This window comes from Ptychodera flava, chromosome 4, assembly GCF_041260155.1.
Source record: "Ptychodera flava strain L36383 chromosome 4, AS_Pfla_20210202, whole genome shotgun sequence".
Lineage (NCBI taxonomy): Eukaryota > Metazoa > Hemichordata > Enteropneusta > Ptychoderidae > Ptychodera > Ptychodera flava.
The window spans coordinates 43,977,378-43,989,560 of NC_091931.1; the positions used below are offsets into that span (position 1 = coordinate 43,977,378).

General features: G+C 38.3%; 2 protein-coding genes and 1 non-coding gene across 3 annotated transcripts in view; 1 reads left to right on the forward strand and 2 right to left on the reverse strand.

Annotated features, from left to right (window-relative positions):
- Positions 1 to 400: 400 nt before the first annotated feature.
- Positions 401 to 7,699, reverse strand: LOC139131888 (large ribosomal subunit protein eL21-like). Its single transcript, XM_070698191.1, has 5 exons — positions 7,643 to 7,699; positions 6,076 to 6,223; positions 2,101 to 2,213; positions 1,105 to 1,255; positions 401 to 549 (listed from the first exon to the last, which is right to left on the reverse strand). Exons 2-5 carry the CDS (start codon positions 6,208 to 6,210, stop codon positions 460 to 462), a joined length of 489 nt encoding a protein of 162 aa, XP_070554292.1. The 5' UTR covers positions 6,211 to 6,223; positions 7,643 to 7,699; the 3' UTR covers positions 401 to 459.
- LOC139132334 (small nucleolar RNA SNORD14) lies at positions 1,909 to 2,006 on the reverse strand. Its single transcript, XR_011552267.1, has one exon. It is a non-coding gene; the product is annotated as a small nucleolar RNA SNORD14 (small nucleolar RNA).
- Positions 7,700 to 7,873: 174 nt separating the features above from the next.
- The window catches only part of LOC139131887 (ubiquitin carboxyl-terminal hydrolase 12), a 33,879-nt gene continuing 29,569 nt past the window's right edge, over positions 7,874 to 12,183 (forward strand). Inside the window, exons 1-2 of the mRNA XM_070698190.1 lie at positions 7,874 to 7,959; positions 8,261 to 8,341. Coding sequence (XP_070554291.1) covers positions 7,957 to 7,959; positions 8,261 to 8,341 — 84 coding nt within the window. The 5' untranslated portion in view covers positions 7,874 to 7,956. The remainder of the gene's footprint in view (positions 7,960 to 8,260; positions 8,342 to 12,183) is intronic.

Genomic DNA, 12,183 nt, shown 5'->3' on the forward strand with positions numbered 1-12,183 from the left:
AGATACTGACCCAAGATGTGCACAATCATTTCATGTCAGCCCAAAGTACTTACATGCTAATTTTTCATGTAATCTGCTCAGTGGTTATTGAGTTTTTTCAATTTTGACTGTTTTTACATTTTTTCACTTAATTTGCATATTTTTGGCAATGACAACTTCATTTGAACAAAATCTCATCTACACAGCCATCATCCATGTACACACCAAATATCAAGATGAAATGTACAGCGGTTTTGGAGTTTTGATGTTGACGGACAGACATACAGACATACAGACATACAGACGTACAGACATACAGACATACATACATACAGACATTTCCCTAGCCTATAAGAATAGCTTCCATTGCCATATATACATATGGCTATGGAGCTAAAAATGACAAGACACCAACACAACATACAGTTAAATATGAACCATTCTCTCATTTATTTCTTTGATTTTTCTGTTCATACATGTTTAAGCAATAAACTCATATGGAATTGGTTCGAAAAGCACAGGTTTGTTGTTTTTTGTCCTCACAAAATGTCCTGGCCGTGGCTGAACAGGCTGCAAAGTGGAAAAAAGATGTGATCAGAGAGACTGAAGAAATCGTGTTGTAAAATGTAGTGTGAGCGAGGAAAAAAAAACCATGTCATGATTTTCTGGCAGATCTGAAAGATTGTGAGGGAAACAGTGCTGGTATCACTGTACTGCAAACACAATGTCAATGTTTTTCAAGACAAAAATCTGTGAAAAGTCTGGGCTGGCTGATGTTAAAGATTTTAAAATTTAAATGCTTGGTTGTAACATATGGTATGTGGCACCACAAGTTGACTTACAGAACCAACAGCTGGGTTTTTTGTTTCTTTACACTGATATCAAATTGCAAAATATTGTTTTCTATTTGTCCACATCATGTTGACACTCAAAGCAAAAGCAAATTACTGCAGGATCTGGACGTCCAAATCAGTGCTTCTTCAAAGTAGACCAGATCACATTTACTACACATGGAAAAATTTTACAATTGATCACAACAGTTATGGGCAATATAATTGACAAGTTTTGAGATCTGGTTTTGATATTTCCCCTTTCCCTAAGCAAGAAAAACCTTGAACTATTCACCTGTCTTTTCAAGTTGATTTTAATTCCTTTGGCCTTCGCTAACTTCTTCTTTTCTTCATTTTCTTTCACTCTTTTCAAGAAGTCATCTCTGCATTTGGAATGACGGACGTGTTCAATGCGTACATTGATCCTCTTGGGTATGATGCGATTTCTGAATGAAATATGACAAAACCATTATTTTAGGCACACAGTTTTTCGACCCTGGCTGGCTTTGCTACAGACGGACATACAAACACACAGACAAACACATTTTACATTGATGATCATTATGAAAAGTACTAATTCTTTGATATCAGCACTAGCCAATCTTGTATTCCATAAATATCACACAGCTGGGTTGAACAAATCAAGTGGCATACTGTCAAAGACCAAGATTTGCTCACTCCAAGAAAGCAAAGATTTTACAATTATAGCATCTGTGGTATAAGTAAACTTCAAGTAACAACCATAAGACATTTGCCATTGCATTAATTATGCTGATGTTATGAGCATCCCAATAAATCCTGGACAAAGAACACATGTATGTGTGAAAGGGGTGAGCAAATCCCCTGGCCTATGCTACTGGGCTAGTACATTTCATATCTGGGTTGGCAGTGTTTTGCTTCTGCTAGCCAAATGGACAAGTGAATTTTTATTTGGCTTGTCACTAACATGTTGACCAGTGGGATATAAGGTTGAGATAGTGATTTTAATTAGCTACCAGCTAATGCACTAAAATATCTGAGAACAATTTGCCCACAGCAAGTGTGTTATCTATTGTTAAGCTTTAGGATACAGCATTTTTAGTTGTATCAGTCAAGGTAGCAGCTCAGACATCCAAGGAAGGTACTTCTCCCAGCATAGAGACCGAAGCCTCTTTGGTGGAAACTGCGAATGTTTTGGAAAAGGTTTCATCATCGCAACTACCATGGACAATATAACACACCTTGGTGAAGTTGACGAATTTCAAGAAACAGCTTTAAATTCTGGGTTGACAGAATTTTTTCCAGGCCATACCTGACTTGTTTGTTGACAATCACACCCACTGCATGCTGTGTGACATTGTACACCCTTCCTGTCTTGCCATGGTAGACTTTGTGTGGCATACCTTTTTGGATGGCACCATTGCCCTGCAACGATGGGTAACATTTATGAGTTGTCCAACATTATAAATATGAAGTAGGGGATATGTTACCACATGATGGTGAGGAAAATGACAGAAATCTGGGGTAATAATTGTCGCTATTGGAATTTGCAAAAGTTTGCTGAAACTGCTCTTCCATTTCTTGTAAAACATTTTTCTTGGAAATTTCAAACTGCTGCAAAAATATACACATATAATTTCGTTTTTGGACCCATTATATTCAGGATGACTTATTAAGTTTCCATTGGCGCTTCAATGTGATGAAGTAAAACTACAAGTCTATTATGACTAAAAACATTAGCTCTCACAACAGCGGTCAACAACAGTAAAACAAAGCATCATGATAAATATAATGAATCCTACGGTGGCCCCTACACGCCACGGAACTCTACTACTTTTGAATATAAACTCTAATTTTTCTTGACAATATCTTTAATATTTGTAAGAGATTTTATTTCTCCACCGCAGACTTTTAATTTTGTACGGGCAACATTATCTTAACATTATCTTAACTTTAACTTCTCGAAAGTAGTTTTAGTTTTAACAATAAAGAAAATATGTTTCTCAAAAGTATTTTTTATTTTGTAAAACAAACGGAAAATTTTTTCAAGATAACAGACTCCCCTACACGTCATGGAAATTTATTACTTTTGAACATAAACTCATATTTCTTGACAATATATTTAATATTTGTAAGAAATTTTATTTCTCCACAGCAAACTTTTATTTCTGAACGGGGAAACTTTATTTTTGGGGTAAACTGTTTTTAAAAACTTTTAACAAAAACACTTTAACTTTTAAAAAGTAACTTTAACTTTGAACAAAGTATTTGTTTCTCAAAAACGTTTTTTATTTCGAAAAGAAGTAAAAATTGTTCACAGCAAGAGTTTAAGATTTTTGCTGAGCGCGAACTGAGTTACTTAAATGACATAACCTTATGTTTTAAATTCTTAAAGAAAAGTTTTATTTTTCAAGAGTAAAATTAATTTCTTTATGGAAAAAAGATTTTCTCAGAGCAGCAAATTGAAATATAGTGAATAAAACTTTTTTCTCAATGGAGAGAAATTATTTTCTGAAGACAACAAAACTAATTCCTTCAAGATATATTTTCTACATATGAGTGTGGTTTAAGAATTTGGTAAAACTGAACTGAGAAAGAACGAAAAAGGAAGGATGAAAAAGTCAAACTTACTTTTCTTCAGAGCGAAATTTATTTCTGAGAGGAGAAATATTTCATGTGAGGGCGCAATTACCTATAATGCATAGCAAACTCTTTCTAGCGAGAGTAAACATATTTTGGGGAAGAGTAAAACATTTTTCCGACGAGCAAAACTATTTTAATGGCGGCGGAAGTTAAAGTATCCCACCATGCAACACCCAAGTTTGATGACCCAGAGTCTCCGAGTTGGTAGCCGGTATCAGACATTTCGTGTTCGTGTCGGCTACATGGACGATCTGCTGTCCGAGGCAACCATGACTGACTTCATCGGCGATACGGGCACGCCAGCCCGGCCCTACCCTGCCTGCGTACGATGCTGTGTGTTGGGGCCGTATAACGCCGGGAACTCACAACATCGTACACAGGGCTACGGGCACGCGGGTCAGTTGCCACTTGTCTGAGTCCCCGAAGAACGGTTTTATGTTTGAGTGATTCGTCCTGACGGCAGACGGTGTGCGACGGGACCGCATTGGGGTTCTTCATTAGCTCTGCATGGCATAGCCCTGCGTACAGGTCTGTGTACACACAGACCTGTACGCAGGGCTATGCATGGCAGGGCTGTGTGTTACCGGCGTTATACAGTCTCCCACCACATAACACCGGTAACACACAGCCAATGTGTGTGATATTCATCTTTTCTAAGAGGAGAAGCCAGATTCGTAATTTATAGAAACTGAAACTGAACCGAGCCCGCCAGATTTGACCACAGTCGCGGACTGGTTTTGACTTTCACGTGTGGTTTGCGGGGTCAAAAACGTGAAAGTCAACCAGCCCGTAAAAGGCATATCCCGTCCGAAAACACCACAGCTGTGGACCCACAACTACTGTATTGAACCACGCTCGACTGTGGTCAAATCTGGCGGGCCAGGTTCAGTTTCAGTCGAAGACTCTATCAATTACGAATCTGGCTTATAGAAAAGATGACTATCACACAACATAACATTAACAACACAGCAACTGATGAAGGAATAGCTCTGCATGGCAGGGCTGTGTGTTACCGGCGTTATGTGGTGGGAGGCCGTATAACGCCGGTAACACACAGCCCATGCAGAGCTAATGAAGGAACCCAATGCGGTCCATCCCGTCGCACAACGTCTGCAGTCAGGACGAATCACTCAAACACAAAACCGTTCTTCGGGGACTCAGACATGTGGCAACTGTTGAACTGACTCGTTTGCGTGCCCGTGCCCATAGCCTTGCGTACGATGCTGTGTGTTCCTGGCGTTATACGGCCCAGCAGGCAGGGTAGGGCCACAGGTTATCTCGTCGTAACGTTGCTTGGATAGTCGTTCGAGGCGGCGGCCACAGGTCGCTGTTTACTTGGTCGCTGTTTACTTGGTTTCTTTTTTCCAAGTAAACGGCGACCTGCGGCCGCCCGCCTCGAACGACTATCCAAGCAACGTTACGATAACCTGTGGGTAGGGCTGGGCTAGCTGCAGTACAGTACGGCAAACCGTCTGACCCAAATACCCAGGTAAAACCTCGATACTGTACTGCAGCTAGGGCCGGGCTAGCGTGCCTGTATCGCCGATGAAGTCAGTCATGGTTGTCTCGGAGACTATGGGTCATCAAACTTGGATGTTGCATGGTGGGATACTTTAACTTCCGCCGCCGTTAAAATAAAGTTTTGCTCGTCGGAAAAATGTTTTACTCTTCCCCAAAATATGTTTACTCTCGCTAGAAAGAGTTTGCTATGCATTATAGGTAATTGCGCCCTCACATGAAATATTTCTCCTCTCAGAAATAAATTTCGCTCTGAAGAAAAGTGAGTTTGACTTTTTCATCCTTCCTTTTTCGTTCTTTCTCAGTTCAGTTTTACCAAATTCTTAAACCACACTCATATGTATAAAATATATCTTGAAAGAATTAGTTTTGTTGTCTTCAGAAAATAATTTCTCTCCATTGAGAAAAAAGTTTTATTCTCTGTATTTCAATTTGCTGCTCTGAGAAAATCTTTTTTCCATAAAGAAATTAATTTTACTCTTGGAAAAATAAAACTTTTCTTTAAGAATTTAAGTTTTCTGCTCTAAAGACATAAGGTTATGTCATTTAAGTAATTCAGTTCGCACTTAGCAAAAATCTCCAACTCTTGCTGTGAACAATTTTTACTTCTTTTCGAATAAAAAATGCTTTTGAGAAACAAATATTTCGTTCAAAGTTAAAGTTATTTTTTAAAAGTTTTTTTTGTTAAAAGTTTTTAAAAACAGTTTACCCCAAAAATAAAGTTTCCCCGTTCAGAAATAAAAGTTTGCTGTGGAGAAATAAAATTTCTTACAAATATTAAATATATTGTCAAGAAATATGAGTTTATGTTCAAAAGTAATAAATTTCCATGACGTGTAGGAGTTTGTTATCTTGAAAAATTTTTACTTTTGTTTTACAAAATAAAAAATACTTTTGAGAAACATATTTTGTTTATGGTTAAAACTAAAAATAATTTCGAGAAGTTAAAGTTAAGATAATGTTAAGATAATGTTGCCCGTACAAAATTAAAAGTTTGCGGTGGAGAAATAAAATCTCTTACAAATATTAAAGATATTGTCAAGAAAAATTAGAGTTTATATTCAAAAGTAATAGAGTTCCGTGGCGTGTAGGGCCACCGTAGAATCCTATCTAATCCCGTAATTACCTTGATGTCTACGATATCGCCACGTTTGTACACTTTCATGTACGTGGACAGATGCTCAACGCCATGTTTGCGAAACTGTTTTGAAAACATGTACCTGGTACCACGACGGTACCCATTAGTGTTGGTCTTCACCATGGTGTCAGGTTACCTAAAATACAAATGTGACAGTAATATAAGTGGAGGAGTATGAACAAACCTCCGTCTTTTTAGAAGAGGCACTATGGCCCAGTGGTCACGGTACTGCATTCACGATCAAAGGATAGCAGGTTTTAGACTCTGTTCAGTACAAGCAGGGTTCACACTATCAGAGGATGGCGAGTTTGAGACTCCGGCAAAGAGTTGTGCTCTTGAGCAAGGCACTGCACACCTCATTGCTCAATTGGGTACTGGCTTACAGGTACCTCATCATGGGCTTCTCACCCTTTGGATGACGGTGTAGATAAAAATAAATACATTCAGGTTGTCTTCATGATGTCCATATGAATGTACTTGTACTTCCTGATAAAACTGACACTGTAAAACTGAAGTACTAAAAAATTGATGTTCTACTTTCATTTTATTGGCATGTCTGTGTGATGAGGTTTTATGGTGGACTGGACATGGGTTTTATAAATGTTATCTTTAGCAAATAATCATGCTCATCATCATTGAAATGGCTACACATATTTGAAGGATTTGGAAAGACTCGTAAGGTTACTAACCCCCCCCCCCCCCCCCTTTCCTTCCCCTTCTTGGTAGTTCGCAACATTAAATAGTTTTTGATTCATCATAAATATGCAAACCCTGAGCCCTTGCAACTTTGGAGTTGATTTGTTCCCTCAAAGGAATGTCCAAAATTTAACAGGATTCAGGTACATCATCATGAGGCTGCCCTCATGTGGCAGTGATCATGAGGTCTTGCCAAAGTCAAAGATACAGTTACTGATAACTGAATTTTGCAAGTTTATGTAACACCCTTAAAGAATATTCGTCGATCCCAACATCGGCAAGTTAAAGGAATTTTTCACTGATTAGATGAATTTATATTTCATCCGGTTCAGAGTTTGTAACACCTAATATTGTAATGCACGTTTACTGCATGCGAGGTGCGGAAATCCCCGTCGGTACAAGGCTTCGCTCTTTATGCACATTTTACGATAAATTCCAACAGACTCTTCATATTATAGTATATCCAGTGTTGCAATCTCTGGCGGGGGGGGGGGGGGGGGGGGGGGGGCTTCCTTGATTCAATATCAGAACTGTGGCTAAAAGCACCGGCTATATTCAATGCACGCAGTGATGTAGCCCTGCGTACAGGTCTGTGTGTTCCCGGCGTTATACGGCCTCCACCAGCCGTATAACGCCGGGAACACACAGACCTGTACGCAGATACTCAGACTCTCCAACAACATGTGCTACAGAATAATGGCGTCGTACAATTTTAAAACACGATCCCCGTTTTTCAAAATTTGCAGGTGTAATTTTGCATAACTAATATTATCATTGTATTGGTGAGATTTTCGACCATGTTCTCGTAATTTTCGATAGTTTTGACTCAAACTTCACAGAGGTGTCATGCCTTACTTACAAAATGGCGGACCCACGAGTAAGAGGAAGACTGACGTCACATGACCCGCAAGACTGGAAGGCAGCCTATGGCCTTTTTCCACTTAAATTACTGAGAGCTTAAAGATTACAAGAAAGAATATAATATTTTATTAGGGATATATATGAAATATCTAAAAATTAAATACAGCATTCTAACGATCTTTCCTAAAATCTCAATGGGTCAAGAATGTTTCAAATTACCCATGATGCCATGTATAAATTTAAAATGGCGGCCAAGCTTCAATGTTGATGTCATGAGCCGTGCAACACCATCGGTAAACAGCGATAAAAAACATGGTAAGTTGGCATGTGCTTAAAGTATGATCGGTGCAAGTTGCAGTTGATAAAATGTTTTAGAAATTTCTGATATTGCTTTGAGTCGGTGACAGTGATATTTCGTTCAATACTTGGAAGGGTTTATTGCACCATTTTGGAGTTGATAGGGGTAATGACATGAAAGACGTATGGATAAGGTGATAGCTGCCATAGGACTATCACTTGTACTTGTAGTACTGTACATATTGAATAAGCTGTCACAGTTACAGCGGTAGCCTAGTTTCGAAAGGTTGATAGCATGCACTCTACTTTCCTTTTCCAGGGAGCTAATGCTTCAGCACTAGAAAAGGAAATTGGTTCTGATCAGTTCCCGCCGAATGAACATTACTTTGGACTTGTAAATGTGAGTACACAAGTGTTTGTCGTGGGTGTGGCGTGTCGTTAAACTGAGAGAGCAACTTTACCGGCCCACCAACTGTCATTTTCATCAGCATGCAATATATAAACAATGCAATCATACAAGCTGGCTCCTCGTTTGTTGCAATGCAAGGGCTTGCCTGTCAGGTTTGGATGTGTCCGATTCTCAGGAAGAACAAATATAGCCAACGAATCTTCAAAAGATTAATAAGAATAAATAAACAAACAAAATAAATAACTGCTTTAGATATCATTTTAACATTTCAAGCTACATCTTATGCAAATTCTGATATTGCATACATGCATCTTTATATATCTTTGATCTCAACCACATACCATAGCCTAGGATTGGCAGCAGGTCACTTGACCCCAGTCTATTTCAATCAAAGTAGTTCACACCCTCTTGTTACATGCTGCTGGTTGTGGTCACTTCAACCTCGTCACACTTTTTTTGTTATATGACAACACTTCAGGGCTCGAACTTAACTTTTTTACCTACTTGCCCAGCGGGCAAGTTTCCAGAAATTTTACTTGCCATATGAACAATCTTACTTGCCCGATTTTTTGTATGTTTACATTGTTTGGGCAGAGATCCGAAGACCAAGCAATCTCAAAATGTGGCCGACAGCATCATATCAATGGAGGTTCTGTTTTGTCTGTATTGATAATCATATTAATTGTTACGATCCACTAGTTACAGTTAGTCTTCGTGATCTCTGCCCACTCGTCCACCAATATGCTAGTGCAGGATTGGGGTCATATAGCTGAAGGGGTGGCCCATCAATCGATATTCGCATCAGCAAATCTCTTTTCCAGGAGTTTTGAAACTTCCGTTGTCATTTCTTTTCATATATATCGCACTTCTGCTTCTTCACTTTCCACTGAACTCGATGCTGCGACCGCGCCATTAGCTAGCGCTTTATCACAGTCGATAACTGAGTGGCCAGCCGGTTGAACGTGTACTGTATCCCCTGTCACAGATCCTGTTCCGGAATCTGTGACTTTATCAGGCTTGGATTTCAAAAATTTACATGAAAACAGGGTGGTTTGCTTCGCCATGACGTACAGTCTGCGTTGTCTCAGTCAGGTCTCCACGTGCAAAGTGGCTGTTGAAATTACTGACCAACACCCCTGGGAGTCACTAGCGACAAACAAGTGCAAGTTTTACGTTAATGAGATTAGACTTCCAGAGGGAGGAAAGACAACAGCTGGATATCACTCGCCGAATGTTGACGTCCGGCTTGTCGTTGTGATACCCGCTTCAGTGACTTGAAACTCGATAACAGCGAACATTGTTCAACAAAATTTCTTGAGTTTTTTATTCCCAGAACATGTAAATTTGATCAAAGTTTATCACTTGCCCGCCCGGCAAGTGTAATTTATTTTTACCAGCCCGATGACAGGTTTTACCTGCCCCGGGCAAGCGGGCAACCGTTAAGTTCGAGCCCTGACTTTAAATGTCATGCAACTTGGCCAGGAAAAATGTTTCTGTGAAGAAATCTGCTGCTTCAAAACAACATTTACCTGTTTTGATATGATAAAAGCATGCACCACAGCCTTGTGTTGCTGATTGTCCATGACTGCACCCATACAATGCATCTCATGGCCCAGGTCTAGCCCAAACGAGGTGGTGCAGTGTTTCTGGCATTACTCACTTCCACTACATTTCTACAAAACACTGTGAGCACAGAACTAAACTGGTAATCATGACACCAAAGGAAAGGTATGATGGGGTCGAAGTGTAGAGATGGAAGAGTCAAGGTGACCAGAGGTGACTGGGGTTGAAACAGTCAAGGGTCAAAGTGACTTGAAGCTCTTAGGGTCCATGCGTCAACTTGATCTCAACTATAGACCTGTAGGGTTTATGTCTCAGGTTACAATCATACTACCAAAAGCCACATTATATTTTGCAAAATTTTGGTTGAAAATTCTGGACATTCATTTATTGAGTCTAGTTATACGCCTTTCAAATGATCGTTCTTTGTCCTCAAAAATAGTATGTGAATACAGCATAAAGCTCCAGGTTCAATGAGCTGAAGTTAAAGAATTGTTTAACACAAATTGCAGCAGGGTCCAGTACTTCAGGTTACTTTCAGAGTTCCTTGTCACACATCACTGCACAACATTCTCATCAAATCAGGAAGATGATAAATACAGCAATATGACATGATATTCATGTTTTCATCCAAATATGTCCATAAAAAATGAGCAGGACAGAACCAACTGCAAATTTGTACATTGGAATTTAATAAGTGATTGATAGCACTGTACAGTGTCTAAGCATTGGCAGATAATTAATAGTAAGAACTCCTAAGGGTAGCACTGATCAATACAAAAATGTCAGTGCTCAGTAAACATAATTTGAAAACTCAGGGAATAACCAACTTTAATACGTGATACTCTGTGAATATGTACCTCCCAATTTGAACTGACTTCATAGAATTTCTAATGATAATAACGATAATGATTGTTTGTATCAACAATTTTCTATTAGAAAATTGTTGATACAATTGATCATTATTGTATCTTTTGAGGTAGGGTAAATATTTTAAAATGGGCATTTTGTTGTTTTTAGACTATTGTCATCAAGATACAAATGAAATTAGCAAGACTCTTGTCATTAACTTTAAAGCATTTAAACATGTTTCAAGGTAACAAGTCAGTAAGGTTTTGTAGGCTAGAAGATGAAAGCAGAATTGGTAAAAAGAAAACTAACAAAGCATATACACATATCTTCAATGGATTTTAGTTGTCCAGTGCATCATTGCTAAGTAAATGCATTTTCCGACCTTCTAAACTGAAACAATTAGATTTGTTCCATGTTAAGTTATGTATATATTCTGGTCACAGATTCCATTTATAAATCTGTAAATCAATTACTCAATTGTAAGTCAAATCATCCTACATATTTCAGTATTTTGAGTGTTGAGTAAGCTTGCTTTTGAAGGCAAGTATTGTGTGCCATTATTGTTTTACTGAGGCAGTTTTTGGCTATAACACTGTAAAGATTTACAGATGTTTTGAATTGGACCCCATGTTATATAAAGGCAATGCAGCTAAAGGAAAGGAGTTGAATATGATAAAGGAAAGAAACAGTGTTTGACATTTAGTGACTTGAATGACATGAATATATTTCGATAAATATCTTTTGCCCTTTGGCAAAAAGTGATTGGCTTAATACCATGAAAATTGTCTACATAGCAGAGAATAATACAAATATATCATATGTTGATAAATTATTTAATCTGTCCTTTCACTAATATCCCCAATGGTATCATGTGTTCTTTAAGGTTTACTTTTCACAGATTCCAACTGTAGGGAAATAACCATTGGGTCATAACAGCTTAAGGCATTTACAGTTACATTGGCTAATGTTGTTTTCAGATGTCCCTTAGTGATTTAATTCATAAAAGTTGAATATTTGAAATATCCATTGACAGTTTTAATTCATTTGATTCACATGTAGAAGAAATTACGAGACATTTTCATGTGTAGTTACTGTATTTAAATTTATATTTTCTTTGCTTTCTCTCAGTTTAGCCCAGCTAAATTTTGAATAATTTTCATACGTCTTTGGCAGCTATATGAGGACATTTATGATTGATACAGCTCATCTAGTCAAGGTACTAGAGTTCCCCAGGAGCCTAAGGACTATAATATCAGTTCTCCAGGGACCTATGTGTCCTTGTGCAAATATTCTTATGACCTTTTCTTTCTATAAAGGGTCAATGTTTATGTGGTATTGTCCTAACTGTGCACACTTATAATCAAATTTGATATCACTTGACAATACAATTTACTCTCAAATAGCAAAGATTTCACATTATT